General features: G+C 36.3%; 1 protein-coding gene across 2 annotated transcripts in view; it reads left to right on the forward strand.

Annotated features, from left to right (window-relative positions):
• Positions 1-21,882, forward strand: part of CDK19 (cyclin dependent kinase 19) — a 170,452-nt gene that overhangs the window by 54,904 nt on the left and 93,666 nt on the right. For both annotated transcript variants that reach the window (XM_061427571.1, XM_061427572.1), the window contains one exon: positions 8,609-8,684. In XM_061427571.1, coding sequence (XP_061283555.1) covers positions 8,609-8,684 — 76 coding nt within the window. The remainder of the gene's footprint in view (positions 1-8,608; positions 8,685-21,882) is intronic.

The following is a 21,882-nucleotide window of genomic DNA, read 5'->3' on the forward strand; positions in this document are numbered from 1 at the left end:
TGGAGAATGTTGTGCTTGGAAAGTTTCATCTGAGATCTGCTTCTGGCTGCTAGCCTAGCTTCTTCATTTTCATGAGGAGGTTTTAACAGGATTGTCGTAAGCCCCTTTTGGAAGCTAACATTCTGTTATGCTGATCCAGGGTCTTTCCTTGTCACACTTTCATTGCAGTAATCTCCTAGTTGTTTTCCATACCTCTAATCTCAGTCCTTTCTAATAAGATTAATCTTTGTACATAACTTTGCTTGCCATTAGGATAAAATCTTATATTTACTGGTCTCTATTCATGTTATCATTTTTCTGCTTAGTTGTTATTGGCACAATTAGACAAAATGGAAGTTTCACCCATCTTCATAGTCTTTCTCTCCTTCACCTACATAATCAAATTAGTTACTAAATTCTGTCACCCCTAATGTTATTCAGTTGCCAAGTCATGTCCGACTTCTTGTGACCCCATGAACTGCAGCACGCCAAGCTTTTCTGTCCTTCACTGTCTCCAGAGTTTGTTGAAGTTCATGTCCATTGAGTTGGTGATTCTATCTAACTAACTCATCCTCTGCCACCCTTTTCTCCTTTTGCCTTCAGTTTTTCCCAGCATCAGGGTCTTTTTCAGTGAGTTGGCTCTTCACATCAGGTGGTCAAAGTATTGGAGCTTCAGCAGCAGTGTTTCCAATTCATATTAAGGGTTGATTTCCTTTAGGATTGATTAGTTTGATCTTGCTGTCCAGGGGACTACTCAGGAGTCTTCCTCAGCACCACAGTTGGAAAGCATCAATTCTTTGATGCTCAGCCTTCATTATGGTCCAACTCTCACATCTGTACATGACTACTGGAAAAACCATAGCCTTGACAATACGGACCTTTTGTTGGCAAAGTGCTGTCTCTGCTATTTAATATGCTGTCTAGGTTTGTCATAGCTTTTCTTCCAAGGAGTAAGCATTTTTTAATTTCATGGCTGCAGTCAGTCCATAGTGATTTTGGAGCCTAAGAAAATAAAATCTGTCACTTGCCACTTTTCCCCCTTCTGTTTGCCATGAAGTGATAGGACTGGATGCCATAATCTTAGTTTTTTGAATGTTGAGTTTTATGTCAGCTTTTCCACTCTCTTCTTTCACCTTCATCAAGAGGCTCTTCAGTTCCTTTTCCCTTTCTGCGATTGGAGTGGTATCATCTGCATCTGAGGTTGTTGATATTTCTCCTGGAAATCTTGATAGTGATTTATCCAACCCAACATTTCACATGATGTACTCTGCATATAAGTTAAATAAGCAAGGTGGCTATATACAGTCTTAACATACTCCTTTCACAATTTGGAACCAGTCCGTTGTTCCATGTCCCGTTCTAACTGTTGCTTCTTGGCTTGTGTACAGATTTCTCAGGAGGCAGGTAAGGCTGTCTGGTATTCCCATCTGTTTAAGAATTTTCCACATTTTCTTGTGATCCATACAATCAAAGGCTTTAGCGTAGTCAATAAAGTGGAAGTAGATGTTTTTCTGGAATTTCCTTGCTTTCTCTGTGACCCAACAAATATTGGCAGTTTGATCTGGTTCTTCTGCTTTTTCTAAACCCAGCTTGTACATCTGGAAGTTCTCGGTTCATGTACTGCTGAAGCCTGTCTTGAAAGATTTTGAGAATAACTTTGTTAGCATGTGAAATGAGTTCAATTGTATGGTAGTTTGAATGTTCTTTGGCATTGCCTTTCTTTGGGATTGAAATGAAAACTGACCTTTTCCTGTCCTGTGGCCACTGCTGAGTTTTCCAAATTTGCTGGCATATTGAGTGCAGCACTTTCACAGCATCATCTTTTACAAATTGAAATAGCTCACCTGGAATTCTACTATGTCCACTAGCTTTGTTTGTTTTAATGCTTCCTAAAGCCCACTTGACTTTACACTCCAGGATGTCTGGTTCTAGGTGAGTGGCCATACTATCGTGATCAACTGATTCATTAAGACTTTTTTGGTATAGTTCTGTGTATTCTTCCCACCTCTTCTTAATCTCTTCTGCTTCTGTTAGGTCATTGTTGTTTCTGTCCTTTATTGTGCCGATCCTTGCATGAAATGTACCCTTGATCTCCAGTTTTCTTGAAGAGATTTCTGGTCTTTCTCGTTGTATTGTTTTCCTCTATGTCTTTGTCTGTGTTCACTTAAGAAGGCTTTTCGTGATATTCTGTGGAACTCTGCATTCAGTTGGGTATACATGCATGCATGCTAAGTAGCTTCAGTAGCGTCCAACTCTGTGCGACTCTATGGACTGTAACCTGCAAGGCTCCTCTGTCCATAGGATTCTCCAGGCAAGAATACTGAAATGGATTGCCACGCCTTCCTCCAGGGGATCTTCTTGACCCAGGGATCAAACCTGCATCTCTTAAGTCTCCTTCATTGACAGGTGGGTTCTTTACCACTAGCGCCACCTGGGAAGCCCTTAGTTGGATGTATCTTTCCCTTTTTCCCCTTGCCTTTTGCTTCTTTTCTTTCCTCAACTATTTGTTAAGTCTTGTCAGAGAACTACTTTGCCTTCTTGCATTTCTTTTGCTTTGAGACGGTTTTGGTCCCCACTTTCTGTACAGTGTAATGAATCTCTGTCCATAGTTCTTCAGTCACTCTGTCTACTAGATCTAATTCCTTGAATCAAATCCTCACTTCCACTGTATAATCATTTAGGTCATACCTGAATGGCCTAGTGGTTTTCCCTACTTTCTTCAATTTAAGTCTGAATTTCGCAATAAGGAACTGATGGTCTGAGCCACAGTCAGCTCCAGGTCTTGTTTTTGCTGACTGTATAGAGAGCTTCTTCATGTTCGGCTGCAAATAATGTAATTAACCTGTTTTCAGTATTGGCCATCTTGTGATATCTACATGTAGACTTGTCTCTTGTGTTTTTGGAAGAGAGTGTTTGCTCTGACCAGTATGTTCTCTTTACAAAACTCTGTTAGCCTTCGCCCTGCTTCATTTTGTACTCCAAGGCCAAACTTGCCTGTTACTCCAGGTGTATCTTGACTTCCTGCTTTTGCATTCCAGTCCCCAATGATGAAAAGAACATCATTTTTGGTGTTAGTTCTAGAAGGTCTTGTAGGTCTTCATGGAACCAGTCAACTTCAGCTTCTTTGGCATTAGTATTTGGAGCATAGATTTAGATTACTATTGAATGGTTACTGTTGAATAGATTACTGATGTTGAATGGTTTGCGTTGGAAACAAACCAAAATCATTCTGTCATTTTTGAGGCTGTACCCAGTACTCCATTTCAGAGTCTTTTGTTGACTATGAGGGCTACTCCATTTCTTTCTAAAGGATTCTTCCCCACAGTAGTAGATATAATGGTCATCTGAATTAAATTTGCCCATTCCTGTGCATCTTAGTTCACTGATTCCTAAGATGTTGATGTTCACTCTTGCCATCTCTTGTTTGATCAAGTTCAATTTACCTTGATTCATGGACCTAACATTCCGGGTTCCTATGCGATATTGTTCTTTACAACCTTGGACTTTCACCATGAGACACATCCATGACTGAGCATTGTTTCTGCTTTGGCTGAGCCTCTTCATTCCTTCTGGATCTTTTAGGTATTGCCCTCTGCCCTTCCTCAGTAGCATATTAGACCCCTTCTGGCCTTTTTGCTCCTCACTGTTTACATAAGAAGTACACGTTATTTTGTGGCACTTCCTTGGTTCCTTCCCTCTTCTTTTCCAACCTAATCTCGTCTCTTGCCCTTTGTCATAGTGCCCTCAGCTTCCAGCTATACTGAATACCAGCTCTTTCCTGAATATGCCTCTGTTAGTTTTTTCATGCCCTACTTCTGCCTGAAATTCTCTGACCCTCCCATCGTCCCTTCTCTTTCCAGGAAACTCTTCCCTCAAAGGCATTACTCTGTAGTTATCTTCCTTAAATACCAGTGGCATTTTCTCTGTGCTCATAGTGCATATATATTGGGCACAGAGGCAGTCGTATCAGAGTTATCTGTTTATGTTTCCTACTCACTCAAAATCTCTTTCCAGGTGGGTTGTGAACTCTGATATCTAGGGTAGCTAGTCTCTAATTTTGTTCATCCTCAGAATTTGGCACAGTGTTGGAATGTAAAATATTGACTCTGCGTTTGTTTGTTGCTTGATGTAAAATAAAATAGTAAGGACCTTCTGTTTTCCTTTGAAGCAAAAAGAATTTTAACCCTGTAGTTTGAAGACTGAAAAATTTCCCATGACTTTGCTTGCGCCTGAATTCCCTCATCTTTTCTTTTTTTTTAAAAATTTATTTTAATTGAAGCTAATTAAAATATTGTGGGTTTTGCCTCCCTCATCTTTTCTTAAAAGAGTCTTCTAAATTATTTGTTTGTCATACATTCTTGGGACCAAAGATGGCCCAGGCTGAGCTGGACAGCTGGTAGTATTATTGATAGGAGCCAGAAAGCCCTGGACATGTCTAATTATAACAAGTGAGGTTTGGCCAGATCTTAACTGCACTCATGCATACAGGCTGTTGAATGATTCTTCAGCTTGCTAAAAGTGACTGGTTGCTGGATACCAAGTTTGAGCATTTCTGAAAAATATAAGACTATGTTTTTCATTAAACTGGTTCCTAATATTTCAGTCAAAAGATGAACCTGCTCTTGAGGCTTGAGAAGTTCTTCCCTGAATTGCATTTAAAATTTCCCATTGAGCCTAGTTTTCTAACTGGGATAAAGCTTTCATTTTAAGGCTGCCATTTCTACAATTTGCACAAGTATGTGCTTCTTATTTTTTTCTACTATCTATAGAATTGCTTGCATCAAGAGTTTTCCAGAACATAGTGTCTCAGATGGAAAATGTAATAGAATCCCAGTCTCTGCCAAATTAATTTTTCTATTTTGTTGTTATATAATGTTCCCATTGAACAACTTTGTGTGTGTGTGTATGTGTGTGTGTGATGAATGCTGAGAAGGAAGCTGGCATGCTTTTGATACAAATTGCAGATGTATAGGAGAAATGTCTTAAAACATTTTTTTTTAATTTATTCTTTTTGGCTCTGTTGCATGGCATGTGGGATCTTAGTTCCCTGATCAGGGATCAAACTTACACCCCCTGAAGTGGAAGCTCAGATTCTTAACCACTGGACAACCAGGGAAGTCTCAGGAGAAATGTCTTTAAAGCATTCTGTATTAAATAAAACCAGGTTTATACTATATATTTACTTTTAATTCACCTGGATTTACTTAGTAAACTCCTTTAATTATTTTCAATGTGCAGTTGCTCTAACTGTAGTATCTAATATACGCTAAAATTTAGCAAGCAGTTTCCCTGAAGGCTTTGGAATTACTTTGTCTGTCTTTATTATAGTAAATAATAACTTCTTTTATTTTAGAAATAAAATAGTTTTAAGAAAGAATTAAGCTGCCTCTAAAAACTAGGTCATCATAGCCATGGAGGCCAGGTTCACCTGAGTTTCAGCCTTTTCAGGTAAAAGAGTAAATTATACCTTTATGATACTTCATATTATCTGTGCCTGAAACATATGAGCTGTGTGGTATGAATTTTCACATGAATCCTGGAGAGGGGCTCTCACATGGGATGGGAGCGATGAAGCTTCTGTGTCCCTTGTGCTAGTCATCAAAATACTTGTGGGCATTGTGGGAAAGGACAGATCTTCAGTGTTCATAACTAAGGTATTGGCATCTGACCACAGATTGGCATTGACATAGTGCAGTGATGAAAGTGAGTCCATATGCCCTCTGGGTTTCTGCCAGTTCTTCATATGGTGAACCTCAGAGGTGCCACATCATCATTTTATCATCTGCAGTTAACATAGAAGAGAACTGGTAATCATGTATGCATCTTCCTTCATTCTCAACACAAAAGCTGCAGATAAGCCTCAAGTCTGCAGATCTTTGAGTATTTTATTAATTCAGCAGATGGAAGTTATATTTAAACTTATTAAGTGAAATAATTACTGGGTTTGTTCATAGATCCTATCCATATAATTCAGAGCAAGAGGTCTATGTTTCAATCTATTCTGCTCAAGCTTTCAAATTCCTTTGACAGCCTGGATGTGAAATTCAAAAGTCATTAATGTGATGTGTTAATTTTGCACTTTTTGACTTACTGCAAAAATCTTATAGTTTCCATAGCAACAATAACCTATCCAGATTGTGTAATATTCTTTACAGTATTAAAAATAAAACTATGCAATTACATGAGCTTCTGGAGCACTTCATTTAGGGAACTGAGGATTGGAATATTTCTTTAAAAAGAAAAGTATAATTTCATGTGCAGATTTTGTCAGAAATAGTTTTTAACTTTAGGAATTTATTTAATTAAATACTTAGTAGTAGATACCTGATGGTAAATTTAATTACTGATTGTGTGACATTTGCATTGTAAGCATTGTGTTAAGCATCGCAGACACAAAACGCTTTCACAGGCATACCCACACGTATTTTCAAGGTAGGGGGGATATTTGGCTTTAATTACATTCAGTCACCTGCTGCTGGTGTTGATACTTCTTAGTGGCTTGTCGGGGGTCTGAAAAACGTTTAGTTTTATGTTTGGAGGAAACAGGATAGAAGAAAAGGAAAATGGGATCACCTATCTTTGACGTTGCTCTTTAAAACATGTCTGAAACATGCCTAAGATATTACTTTGAAAATACTAAAGATTATTTTAATAGTCAACTGTTTTCAAAGCGTCAAATTACTTTTTTTTCTTTTCCTCTCTAATTTAAGAGACAATATGATACTAGTACTAAGGCTGGTTAACATAACTTTCCACATCTTAACACAACTGTTTTTCTTTTTATGTATCACCTTCAGTGGTCTTCAAGCCTGGTAGCTCAGTCGGTAAAGAGTCTGCCTGCAATGCGGGAGACCTGGGTTCAGTCCCTGGATTGGGAAGATCCCCTGGAGAAGGAAATAGCAACCCACTCCAGTATTCTTGCCTGGAGAATTCCATGGACAGAGGAGCCTGATGGGCTACAGTCCATGGGGTCACAAAGAGTCTGACATGACTGACTGACTAACACTTTCACTTTTCACCTTCAATATATTCACACACACTCGTATATCTGAGTGTGTGTATTTTTTTAATACAGTATAATTTATATATTTTCTCAGCAGTGTATGATAAACATTTTCATGTTTCTAATGATTTTCGTGATTATCATTTTAGTAATTGCAGAGCAGTCTGTTGACATGTAGTACAAATTCTGTTTATCAAAATGCTGCTTGTTTCCTGAATGGCATATATTGGAAGAAAAATGTATATAATATTCAGACTGTTGGAAAAAGTAACCGTAACTCAATTATTTGCCCAAAACACAGATGATTGTGAAAATCTTTAAAATGCACATGAAATGATGTTTTAAAATGCATATTATGAATACACTCTTAAACTGCTTTATCTGCTAGTAAACAGAGTGGGGAAAATGAGCAATAGGTAAGTAAGACGTTGAGGCACTACTGAGGTACTATCATTTGACGAAATCTTTATGATATGATGATACAGTGTTGAAGCTCTAATATAATCAAAAGGCAAAACTCGGAGGGCATGGGTTATACTCCTCTTGTCAGAATAACCAGTGATAGGACTCACATTTGTTACATTCAGCTGGGGCCTTGCTTTGGCTGGTCCTGTTGTTGGTACTCTGAAGATACCTCATTGCACTGGACACTCACTGATACTATTTTTATGGATGGTATCCCCATTATTGAGCCACTGTCTTCCCTTGGTTAAGCACCCTGGTAACTACTGACACCAGAGTCTCCCAGAATTCCTAATCCTACCTCCATTATTTGGAAAATTCACTGTAACTACCAAGTTTTTCCTAGGGATCTTGAGAATGAGGTGTTGGTGGCTAGTTTTGAAGTCTTTCCAAGGCTTTTGGTTGAGGTCTTAGGGCTTTTGAATGTTGCCTATCCTTGGTGAAAACTAGTGTGCCTCAGTGGGTCAACAAGGCTTCCCTGGTGGCTCAGATGGTAAGGAATATGCCTGGATTGCAGGAGACCTGGGTTTGATACCTGGGTCGGGAAGATCCTCTGGAGGAGAAAAGAGCAATCAAGTATTCTTGTGTGTAGAATTCCATGGACAGAGGAGCCTGATGGGCTACAGTCCATGGGGTTGCAAAGAGTCAGACACGACTGAATGACACACACACACACACACACACACACACACACACACACAGTGGGTCAACATTCTTCTATAACTCCTCCATTTATTACATGGGTCTTATACTGTGAAATTATTTTGAATAAATATAGAAGTTTACATCTGTCATTTATTTTTAAATTAATGTTTATAACAATGCTTTCATAGACTCCAGATAATTAAGACAGTAGAATTATCTTACAATATGCTTGAGTTTATATTTATGCTTGTTTACTTTTTGAAACTCGTGTTGTGTTTAGTATCCTGTTCATTTCAATTTTGTAGTTTGTGTTTTGGCTCTATCTAATGTTTTCATTGTGACATGAATTTCTTTTGATATTTTACATTTTATAATTGAAATGTTATCAGAAATAATAAGCAATGCATGCATAGTGAGTGTTTACATATCACTGAGGCTGGTGCATTTCATTTTTCTTATAGTTAAAATTTTGAATCTGAAAATATATAGAAATAAATAATATTTTTTGTTCCTATGCAGAAAAGATGAAAAAGAATATGCATTGAAGCAAATTGAAGGCACAGGAATATCTATGTCGGCTTGTAGAGAGATTGCAGTAAGTGGACATAAATGTTATTTATTTTGTTATTTATATTCGGTGATATTAATATAAATGTTTCATTAATATATACAATGCATGGTTATTTCAAAGATATTAGTTTAAGAAAATTTTCTATGAGGAAGGTTGCATAAACTTTTTAATTACTTAAAAGTAGTCTTTGAACATTCTCTTAATTATATTTAGGATTTATAATCTTAAGAATACAGAACTGAATGATTTTTTGAATTTATTTAATTTATAATTGAGTATAACTGTTAAATTAGTAAGTAATGTCTGTCTTTCCTGTAATTTTAGGACTGATACATGTCTTTATAGAGAAGGGGGTGATACTGTTAGATAGTGTGCATATTAAACATTTTCTGAAGAGTTCATGTTTTAGTGTTACATTTTGCTAGTTGCTAAAAAAAATGACTATCATAATAATAGGATAATTGCTTAAAGATCATTCTTTTTTTTTTATCTTTATATGACACACCTGTACATTTAAGAAATGATTGTCCATAAGAACACCTAACATTTCTTGAGTATTTACCAGGTACTATGCTTACTAAGTGCTTTTAAGTATTAATTTAATTTTCCTAACAATCATATGAAATAAATACTTTTAGTATTTCCATTTTACAAATCAGTAAGCAGAGGCAAAATCCTAATTATGGCTTAGAAGTCTTAATATTATATTACCTTATTTTAGTTCTTCAGTTTCTTATTTTAGTGCTTTAGTTTCTTATTGGGCCTTTATCATGATATCACCAATCTATTAGGAATTTCTGTCTCTAAATTATTAAACATATTGTCCGTATTCATTAGGCATTTCTGTCTCAAATTTGGTAACTATCTCATGTTTTACTCACAGCTCCTTATTTGTAGTTCACTCACATTGAAGCACTCCATCATCACTAATGAGAAAATGAATAGTGCAAAGAGCACACGAGGTGGGATTTCTGTAGACCTGAGTGTCTGTTTGCCTTTGTGGTTTAAACTAGCTGTGAGTCTCAGTTTCCTTATATTGAAATAAGGGAACTATAAGATCCCTTCTACTCATAAATTCTTTGATTTCAGAATGGGAGCTTCTCACTAGGCTGTGTACACTTTGGGGGTAGGGACCTTGTCTTTTTGTCCCTAGTTTCTTGCATAGTACCTGGCACATAGCAGGTGCCCCATAAATGCTTGTTGAATAAATTAATGAATAAACAACAAAGTTCTATATAATCCTTAGTTTGCTTTAGAATATAAATTTATTGTTTAAAGTGTTCATTTTGTCATTTTTCCATTAATTATAAATTGGTAATGCCCTACCAGAGTGAGCATTTGATAACTGATTTTTAACTTGCTAAAATTCATAGAGTATTATTTCAACCAATGTGAATATCACTGGTTTGCAATTTTGCTAGAGTTCCATAATTTAATACAGCATTAAGTCAATGTCCATGAATTAATTGGGTAAATAGCTGAATTTAAGGTATTGATTATTAGGAAATGAAAATCTAATTCTAGATATCTTCTGAGAAATCCATGGATTCCCTTTTCTCAGCATCCCCACTAACATTTGTTACATCTTGTCTTTATGGTGGTAGTTATTTTGACAGATGTGAGGTGATATCTCACTGTGGTTTTGATTGTATTTCCTTGACGATTAATGACATTGTGCACTTGATGTATCTGCTGGCCATCTGTGCATCTTCTTCTTTGGAAGAAGTCCTTGTTCAGTTCCTTTACCCATTTTTGAATTGAATGATGATATTGATGCTTTTTGCTGTTAAGTTGAGTACATTCCTGATATGTTTTGGATACTAACCACTTATCAGATAAACAGTTTGCAAATAGCTTCTCATACTTTGTACTTCTCATACTTTCCTTTTTATTTTGTTCATTGTTTCTTGTTGTGCAGAAGCTGACAAAACGTAACTCTGAAACTCATTTACAGTCTTCATATTTTTATTGAGGGTTTGCTTAGTAGAATTTTAGAAAGTATGCAGTTTCTGAATTGAATAATTTTTTATATTACCTGGATGACTTAGCCCCAACATGATAGGGATTTCGACATGAGTTTAACATGTATGTTGCTGCATAGTGGCTAAGTGCATACATCTTTGTACATTATAAGCTCACAAACATAGCTTTGTAATTATTGCTTAATGCAGTTGTCTTTTAAATCACATAGAAGAAAAATAGTTAAAATATACTTAATGCTATTTCTTCTATTTACTTATGTTGTTACCGTTGCCAGTGATCTTTATTTTATGTATAGATATAAGGTACTTAAAAGTCCTTTCATTTTAACCAAAAGTCTCCATTTAGTATTTTTTTTGTAGCGCAGATCTTCTAGGAGTGAATTTTCTGTTTTTGTATTTAGGAATATCTTAATTTCTTCTCTTTTTCTTTTTATCACTTGTTTCTCCTTTGTTTTTTGCAGAATAGTTTTGCCACATATAGAGTTCTTGAATGACAGTCTTTCTTTTTTCACTTTGACTATGTTATCTCACTGCCTTTTGGCCACCATGGTTTCTGATGAAAAGTCAGCTGTTAATTCATGAGAATCTCTTGTATGTGAGGAGTTATTTTCTTGGTACTCTCAAGATTTTCTTTTTGTGTTTGTCTTTTGACAATTGGACTATGATATGTGTAGATGTGAAATCTAATTGGAGTTTGTTGTTTCTTGGGTGTAGAGAGTAATGTTTTTCATCAAATTTGGGAAATTTCTAGCCATTATTTCTTCAGATATTCTTCCAGCCCTCTCTCCTCTCTGTTTGAGACTGCCATTATGTGTATGTTTTCAGTCTTGATGGTGTCCCAAAGGGCACTGACGCACTGATGATTTTTGCTAATTCTTTTTCTGTTTGTTGCTTAGACAGGATACTTTTAATTGCCTGTCTTCATTTGCTGATTATATCTTTTGCCAGCTCAATATGCTCCTAAGCCTCTCTCCAGTGAAATATTCATTTTAGTTATTTTACTTTTCAATTCCAAAATTGCTATATGGTTCTTTTTTCTTTGAATAGACTTTATTTTTTAGAGTAGTTTTACGTTTACAGCAAGACTGAGTAGAAGTTCTAGAGATTTCCTATACACTCCCTACCATCACACATGCATAGCCTAACTCATTATCAACCTCTTCCACCAGAGTAGTATGTTTGTTATAATTGATGAACCTGTGTTGATACCCAAAGACAATAGTTTACATTAGGGTTCACTCTTGGTGTTGTATATTTTATGGGTTTGGACAAACGTCTAATGACATGTATCCACCATTATGATATCATGCAGAATAGTTCCCCTGCCCTCAAAATCCTCAGTGTTCTATTGATTCATCCTAGACCATCCACCTCCTCAGGTAATCACAGATCTTTTTACTGTTTACATAATTTTGCCTTTTCCAGAATGTCATATAGTTGAAACCCTATAGTATGTAGCCTTTTGAGATTGGCTTCTTTCACTTAGTAATAGGCATTTAGGATTCATCCGTATCTATCATGACTTAATAGCTCATGTCTTTTTAGGACTGAATAGTATTCCATCATCTGGATGTATTACAGTTTGTTTACACATTGATTTACCAAAGTACATCTTGGTTGCTTCAAAGATTTGGCAGTTATGAGTACAGCTGCTGTAAACCCTGTGTGTTGGCTTTTGTGCGGACATAACTTTTCAATTCCTTTGGGTAAATATCAAGGAGCAGAATTTCTGGACTGCCTGGTAATAGTGTGTTTGCCTATCTTCCTAAGTGACTAGACTCAGCAGTGGGTGAGAGTTTCTTTTGCTCCACAACCTTGCCAGATTTGTTGCTGTTAATGTTCTGGATTTAGTGTTCTAATAGGTTTGTACTGATATCTCATTGTTATTTAATAAAACTGTGCTTTAGCCATTAAGTCATGCTTGTATGGCTTTAAGAGCTATGCGATTAGAGTCTTTCAGATAGTTCCTGGACATACCCACAGCTTTGCATATGGACATGGCTACAGTCTTTACTACCTAGTTCCATTTATAAAAAATTCTAGAAAGTGCGCACTAATCTGTAGTGGTGGACAGTTGATCAGTGGCTGTGTGCGGGTAGGAAAGAAACAGGGGTGTATTATAAAGGAGCATGAGGAGCCTCTTGGAGGTGATGTAAATCTTCATTATTGTGATTGTCATGATGGTTTCATGGGTTTATATCCATAATAAAACTTGAAGATGGTATACAGTTATACCTCAGTAAATTTGGGGGAAAATCAATAAAGGTGTATGAGATTATTAGTGGGTCAAGGGTCAGTTAAAGAGGAATTTATAAGATTTTGTGGATCACAAGACAGCTGGAGGGATTGGCCTTGAATAGGAAATGGAACAGATAGTTTATCCTCTGAAACTACAGAGGCAGAAGAAAGGATAATGTCAACATTAGTCAGTTTACTAGGGAGATGATGAAGTAGGTGCATTCTTGTGTGCCTCTCTTTGTGTGTGTGGATCTTAAATGATGAGTGTTTTTAATTATTGATGAAGGCTCTGTGAAAATTTGCTGATCAAAGATAAGATTGTAGAAGTGTTATAGTCTACCTAAAGTAGGAGACCAGTCATGTCACTAGTCTGGCATGACTGTGTTGTTTTCTTTATTATAGGCCCAGTATAAGAAGGGAGAATTGGAGTTTTTCTGGTTGATGAGGTGGAAGGACGGACAATGTAAAGTGGTTGAGAGTCAGAGAGGTTAGGAGGGACTGATAGGTTGGGGAGAATGTAGACAACACCATAAATTAAAAAGCAGATAAAACTTGTTCTTTGCCTTTTCCTTCTATGTCCCATAATATTACGCCTCCTGGAATTTTCTAGTTTATATACAGGCACTTAGATAAGAGGCGTTTGATTTGGAGAAGATTAGTAACATTTCATTCATTACTCTAAAATGATGGGACTGTGATTACAGACACCTTCTGAGAGCAGAGTTGGATGATGAGTAAAGAAGTCAGAATTTGTAACCATGGAATGAACTTGAAGAATGTGTACAGAATGGGAGGATGTTTAAGAACTAGAATGAGGGACTTCCCTAGTGGTACAGTGAATAGGAATCCACTTGCCGATGCAGGGGACAGGGGTTCAATCCCTGGTCCCAGAAGATTCCACATGCCTCAGAGCAGCTAAGCCTGTGCGCCACGATTACTGAGCCCTCATTCTAGGGCCTGCGAGCCACAACTAAGGAAGCTCACGCTCTATAGAGCCTGTGCCCTGCAACAAGAGATGTCATTGCGATGGAAGCCCCACACATTGCAACGAAGAGGAGCCCCCACTCACCGCAACTAAAGAAAGCCCACACATAGCAACAAAGACCCAGTACAGCCCAAAATAAAAGAAATAAATTAAAAAAGAAACTGTCATTACTATAAATAAACTAGAATGCATTGCTACCTCAAGTCTCACTAATAAAAGTCATTTCACATTTTAATTTCATTTGAATCTTATTGACCAGAGGTGAATTATAATAACATATCTTTGTACAGTGCTTTACAGTTAACAATATACCATAACAAGGAATAATTCTGGGTGATGAACATACTAGGAGCATGTAAACATGAACCTTTTTAGTCTGAGATTACAGGGGAGTTCTAATTTGATGTTTTTTACCTTTGTGGCCTGTGTAATCATAAGATTGCTAGGCTGGAAATGTGGTAAACAGCATTAATTCTGATCCCATTTGTTTCCTGATTATACAATTCAAATATGTTTATTATAAAACTCTCAATGTGGAAAAAGCATGTTAAGAGCATCTGTTACACTAACACTTAGAAATAATCACTATTATTAATATTTTGTGTATGGTCTTCTAGACTCTTTCCTTTATTAAAAAACTAAAGATTTTTTCCTGTAAGAGTGGAGAGTCCATTATTTTTTATAAAATGTAATTTCATCCATGGTAATACAAAGCTAAATTTTTAACTATCAAAATAATAATCATGCTAGTTCTGTGGGATATAAGAAAGATTATAAGATCTAACTCCTGAGTACTTTTCAAAAGATTGACACGGTCCCAAAGAAAGTGAAGATAGACTGAAAGGAAAATTAGTCAAAGGGAATAGGGTGGAGGGCATAGATTGAAGAAGGAAGAGAGAGAAAACCTCACTTCACATCAGAGTGCTGTCTTCCTCAGTTTTGGCTTGAGAAGCCACCGCCTCAGACCCCTCTGCCCAGCTTAGCCCAGCGTGTGTCCACCAGCATCCCAGCGTGGATGCTCCCATGGTGACACGTGGCCTCAGCTGCCATGGACTGTCACTTGCAGTCTTTCTCATAGCACAGAGCAGGCAAGGTAGAATGGCAGTTAAAAGATTATTTGCTACGTTTTTTTTTTTTTCCCTCTCTTGCCACCATGGTGGTTTAGCAGGCTGCTATGTAAACATCAGTGGAATTCTTGGAACTTTCCCTTGTCTTCAAGGAATAAGCCCCCCCCCCTTTTTTTTTTTTAATTTATGAAGGGGAAATGATAAAATATATGTTTGCTGTAGATACCTTGAGAACTATAAACTGTCTATAAGCATGGCTCTAATTCTTACTAATACTTTTCTAAATGTTTTTTTTTTTTTAATTTTTGGCTGTGCTGGGTCTTTGTTGCTGCGTGGGCTTTTCTCTGTAGTCCCAGTGAGTGGGGGCTACTGTCCAGCTGTGTTCCGTGAGCTTTTCATAGTAGTGATTTCTCTTGCTGCTGAGCTCGGGCTCTAGGGCACGAAGGCTTCAGTAGCTGTGGCTCAAGGGCTCTAGAGCACAGACTCAATAGTTGTGGCCGGGCACGTGGGATCTTCCTGGATTAGAGATCGAAGTTGTGTCTCATGCATTGGCAAGTGGATTCCTTACCACCAAATCAGCAGGGAAGCCCCTTACTAATACATTTATTTTTATCAACCTTAAAATTATTTTGTTAAATTTCATAAATTGAGAACTGCCTGTTTATTCTCATTTAGATTATTTAATTATATCTCAGTTGCTTTTATGTTGCACTGAATGCAAATTTTGCTTTTAACATGTGTTCAATTTTATTAGAGTGTATAGATTTGTGGAAATACACCTGTGATTCAGGTAATTTACCCTTTCTATGTCTGGGACAAAATCAAAGTATTTTTGTGAAAAATATTAAAGGTAGAAAAAGTTTTCTTTTTTCAGTAGGCTTTAAACATGATCTTTAATAATTATTTTCATAAAAAGTTTGCATGATTTTGGAGACTGGAACTAAATCATATATGAAATCATCTTTGAGCAAAAATCTGCTCTTTGGTATAATCCTTGTGTTTGCCTTAGAAACAAACAGAAGTTTACTCTTGGGATTGAAGATTCAGGATATATATATATTTTTCTTCTTTAAAATGTGTCTGTGTTTTTTCCCCTTTTCATTGGATAGTAATAGTTACTACTTTTCTCATTAATATATTTAGTTTCTTTGGCATTTAGATATATATATTCTTACTGACTCATAATGAAAAGTGAAATCTTGTATGAGTTGGGGAATGATTTGGGATTACTATAGGATGAACCTGGGAGATGCATATAGAGTCAGCACATAGGGAGGGACCAGCATAGGATGGAAAAGAAATCTTTTTAAAAGCTAGAAAGGGACAAGGGGCAAGTAAAAGGAGTTAACCAGCAGACAGATTCTCTAGTCCTCTGGTGTATCTATCTATCTTGCTATAGATGTTAAGTTTTGAGTCTCTTGAAAGTTATTATTGGACTTCGCTGAAGGTCCAGAAATTAAAACTCTGTGTTCCCAATGCTGGGGGTATGGGTTTGATCCTTGGTTGAGGAAGATCCTTGCATGCTGTGTGGCATGGCAAAAAAAAAAAAAAAAGAAAGAAAGAAAATGATTTGTGTGAGTGCATGCATGCCCCTTTTGGAGTATATTTCAGGTTGCTTTGTTTCCTCTGAGAAGACTAAGTGACCAATCTTTGTATTCTCAGAAGCAGATTTAAATACTGTGCCATATGTAGGTATCTAGGGTTTTGTTTAAAGATGGCAAAAGTGAGAAGGAACCCTGAGAAGAGGTAATACTGTTTTTGCTCACCAGTTTCTCATGTGTGTGTATTTGCATGTGTGTGTGTGTTACTGTGAAGGAAGATGGATTGATGTGGTAACACTAGTCACAGAAGTAACTCAAAGCTCTCCACTTCTCTCTTTCCCAACTCGAGGGGAATAGACTAGTTGGTTAAAGTAGTACCTTTAGGCACCTATGGTTGCTGTGACTCCTTTCTCTCTGCCAAGAACTGGTAGGTTATCGTCAAAGAGTTGACTGTGTCAGTAAATCCCTCCCTACTTAAGAAAATCAGTTATTTCAGTTCTCTTAAAAATATGAAAATGATCAATTTCATATTCCTGCTCTGATTAGATTAGATTTAATTGACTATTAATTCCCTATTTTTAGTGTTGTTTCTCTTTGTCTTGAATAATTTTGAAGCAAAAGTATGCTGATGATATAATGCAGAGTAAAGAACTGAAAATAAATCTGACAGTATTCAAAGGGCTTAGCTCAGAACCTGAAAAATATTAATAAATGCACAGTAAATGTTGCTTTATTATATTATTCGTAATAACTTTATCCTATTTAAACTGTAATAAAAATATAATTTTTAGTTAAAATTGTTTTCACCAGTCAAAGTAAATTACTTTTAGCATCTATGAAATGTATATTTCATTTTTAAGGTGTATTATTATAAAAAATAAAGTATATTATTATAGAAGGTACTGAATTATACAATTTAACGTAAATTTGTTAATTCTAGATTCAAAATAAAGGATTGATATGGGAAAATAAAGTACTTATTTTAAAAATGTGCCTTAGGCTTCAGGTTGTAAAGTGGGAGAGAATATGGACTTGAATATCAGATAGACTTGATGATGTATCTGAACTTCACCCTTTTTCCTCCATATCTTGGGCAAGTTGCTCCTAGATGAAGCCGTTTTCAGGGGGAATGAGGCTGTATCAGTTTTGCTTTGAGGGCTGGCAGTGCCAAGGAAGCAGGCCATGTGGCAAGCCACAGATTGCCCCGACTCTCAGAATCCCTGCGCGTCTTCACTTGCTAATGTCCCAGGCCATTCTCAGCTTCACCCTCTAACCAGAATCTCATCTCATGGAATGTTTGACAAAGCACACCTTTCCATATATGTTCAGGAGTCGTATCATTTTTTAGGAGGGAGGAGTTGCCTGTGAAAGGTGAGTCTGACCCTTGCATATATATTAGTGGTATATGCTGCATCTAAGCTCTTGGATTAAAATATGGCTAATTTCTACTTTTATTTCTAGTTCACCTTTCATATTCCTTACTCTGATTTATCTGGATTTGGAATTCAGTATCATTCTCAATCTGTGCAATTTCTCTTTTTCTTTTTTGGCCTAATTATTACTCCTATAAACCAACTTCAACATACCTGATTTTTGTGAACCTTAGTTTATTCACATCTAAAATTGACTTAATAGTTCCTAATTTCACAGAATTGTAGTAAGGATGTATGTAAGCCTCTTGACTCATAATCAGTTCCCAGTGAAAGCTTAGTTTTCTTCCTTTCTCTTAAGTTGAATTCGTTAGTGTCATAAAAAAGTAAATTGTGGGCCTCCTTAGCTTAGATCAGTAATAATAAATAAGAGGCCAGGAAATGTGTTTTAAAAATTTAGTGACTTTGCCCTGGTCTTTGAATGTTAAGTTACATTTAAAATGTACTATAGCAGCAGATACAGTTGTTCCTCCACCTCAAATATATCAGTCAGTTAACAGATACTGATCAGTGCTTGTAACACATAGTGTTGCTTGCTGAGAGAATAGTATTTTCAGTAAGGTGGCAGTCTTTTAAAGTCAGTTATTTGGAATGTGAAATACTTTTTTCCCTTAGGAAACATTGATATGAATGATGCCTAGCTTAACTATCTACCCCACCAAAACTGGCCTCCCCCACCATTTTTGGCCTGTGGGTAACCATGGTACTCTAGTGTCATAGTACTTGAGGACTGCTAATAACATTGTCTCTATGGAGAAACACATTCAGAATTAGAAGCATACACCTTGCCTTGCCATAATTTTTAAAATGAGAATAGGCTCTTCAGATCCAGGTCACTAGGGAGATAAGTTGTGTCACAAGATAGGTAGGTGGTTTTATGGCAACCAGAGTTGGAACGGAAATTGTGTTATCCAAGCAGTGGGAATTGGGAGCTAGGTCTCTACCTGGGGGAGAAAGAGTTGGGTTATAGTTAGGGCAGGCTGGCAGACCTGGGAGGCAGCTGGTTGAGTTTCAGGTAGAAACCAGGAAAACAAGGAATGGAGACACTTGGCCACTCAGTAGCCGTCTGGAGTCAGTGGAGCGAGCTAGTGGATAGGGTAATCTAAAGTGATACGGATCATGAACACGGAAAGCTGTAATTAGGATTTTGGTATTATAGCAAAGGATTTAGCATATTTGGGGAAAGAAGTTTAGTTCCTTCAAGTATCAGTGGATTTATCATAATGAAATAATCTCACATATTACTCTTCTCTTACTTTGGCCTCACATGACCTCTGGTGACACAAACTGTTCACATTTTTAGTATAGATCTTTGACTTAATAAACAAAACCCAATCAGAACAGTGCACAGTCAAGATAAAGTAGAACTTCAACAGATTACAAACAAGAGAATAGTCTGCATTTTTAAAGGATGAAGATTATAGTTTAAAAATAAATAATTGTATTTTATTAACAATGGGCAGTTGTATATTATTATAACAGGACTGAGATAAGATGATAAAATATAGATATTGGTTTACAAGTTTACTAGTATACTCAGCAGCTTGGTGATTTCAAAGTTTGAATGGGCTATTTGTCTAATTGTCTAAAGAATGTTCTCATTAATTGGCAAATTCTTCAGTTTGTAGATTTTAGTGTTGTTAGATAACATAGCATTCAGATAATTGAAGGAAATAAGTATTTAAAACAAAATGACTGTCAAAGGATTCTTTTGTTGTCATTGTTTTAAAATTTATTTATTTTTAATTGGAAGATAATTGCTTTACAATACTGTGTTGGTTTCTGCCATACATCAGCATGAAGCAGCCATAGTTATACATATGTCCCCTTCCTCTTGAACCTCCCTCCCACCTCCTACCCCATCTCACCCCTGTAGGTTGTCAGAGCACTGGGTAGAGTTCCTTAAATCATATTGCAAATTCCCACTGGCTGGCTGTTCTACACATGGTAATGTATATGTTTTCAGTGCCCCGGTGTCAATTCGTCCCACCCTCTCCTCCTGCCACCCCCACCCCCACCCCACTGTGTCCACAAATCTGTTCTGTATGTCTGTGTCTCTTGCTGCACTGCAAATAGGTTCATCAGTACCATTTTTCTAGAGATAATGCTCAGTATTCTTGACAGCAAAATAATATCAGAAAAGAAAGATATTTGAAAATCTTATTTTCAGAGTAGTAAGTAAGTGAGGTTTAGGTATAAACTGGATTTTCTTTTTTTTTTTTATTTATTGACATATAGTTCATTTATAGGTACAGGCTGTTTTGTCACCTTTTTTCTCTATAAATACTAATTTTTTTTTTAAAAGTGCTTTTTCTTTTTTCCCTGAATTGCCTGCCTGTCTTTTGTTTTCCTTTCAACTTGCTACCTGTTTGATTAGTAAGTTTAACTTTATTAATGGTCTTTGGATGTTCCTGACATGGTTTTCAATTTAATCCTCCTCAGAAAGAATTTTTAAAGTCAGAGTGTTTTAATCCAATAGAAAAATAGGCTAAAGAGTTAAACAGGAACTTAAAAAAATTTGAAACATTAATAGCCAATACATAAAAAAAGATGCTCAGTTATACTAATGATCAGAAAAAAAAAATAAAACCACAATAAGATATATTTTTTGCTCTCCAAATCAGTAACGGTAACTGGCAATGATGTAGAATATTGGGGAACTGGCATATAGTGTTAGTGGAATTGTAAATTATTATATTGCAACCCTGAGGAGAACAAGTTATTTACCTAAAAAAATTAGTATACCTTGTTACTCAGTAATTTCACTCCTAGACATCTATGCTATAGCACTGTTTCTCAGCCCCAGTGGACCCAGTCCCCTGTTTTATAATAATTAATCTCCAGTCCCCTTTACCATCCTGAACTGAAATTCATAGATGATGTTCATAATTTAAAAAATCATTATAATGCCTTACTTTATTATAACAGAAAATAATTTATAATGAAATCATTTATTTAAATATGTCAGAATCACACATTTTTATTATATCTAAATGCTAATCAAGTCATAGATGCATGCCACTGTTGGCCATGTAACTGAATTGATGCTCAGTGTGTGGTTTGGGTAGTGATGCATTACTATTTTGTGTGTGTCTTTCTCTAAGTCTATACTGTGGTACATGTGAATTGATGAACTTGTGGCTTCACAATTCAATAGGAGATCCTGAAGAGAGATTTCAGGTGTTTCCCAGATTCTTACCTTGAATTCAAAACATTGAAGCTTATTATTTTGCTAAGTAATATTTTTATCCTATCATTTTATTTTTCATTTTATTTCTTTTTCTTCTGTTGCTTAGCCTATTTGTTGTTTTCTTATTTTTTTCTTTATGTCTTATGTAAATATTTTCGTTTTTCCTACTATTTGCCAAAAGTAGGCCTGTCCCTTGACTGTAACTGTTTGTGACTCCACGAAGAATGTCTGTACTTGTTTTATCTGTTTTTCTTCTTATTTGGGACTGTCTTACTATCTATTCAGTTATGCATGGTATGTAGGTTAATACTCAGATGGTATGTAGGTTCATATGTAGGATTTCCCCTGAAGCATAAGGAAATTTTTTATTATATAAATAATAGCTGAACTGACTTATTAATTAATAATTTGAAATGCTTTCATTTTCCTGTAAAACAAAAGTTAACAATTCAGTGGGCTTTATGGAGTTGAGATTATCCTTGTTGTGGGTTTTTTTTTGATTCATGCCTGTTGTTTTAGTCTCTAAGTCATGTCCAACTCTTGTGACTCCATGGACTGTAGCCAGCCAGGCTTCTCTCTCTATGGGATTTCCCAGACAAGAATATTGGAATGGGTTGTCATTTACTTCTCCAGGGGATCTTTCTGACCCAGGGATTGAACCTGCGTCTCCTGCATTGGGGCAGTTTCTTTACTGCTAAACCACCTGGGAAGCCCTCGTTGTTTGTATATTAGCATTTTAAAAATAGTGTAGATTGTCTTTGCCTTTATAAAATTAAGGTCAGGGATAAT

The sequence above is a fragment of the Bos javanicus genome, chromosome 9, assembly GCF_032452875.1.
Source record: "Bos javanicus breed banteng chromosome 9, ARS-OSU_banteng_1.0, whole genome shotgun sequence".
NCBI lineage: Eukaryota > Metazoa > Chordata > Mammalia > Artiodactyla > Bovidae > Bos > Bos javanicus.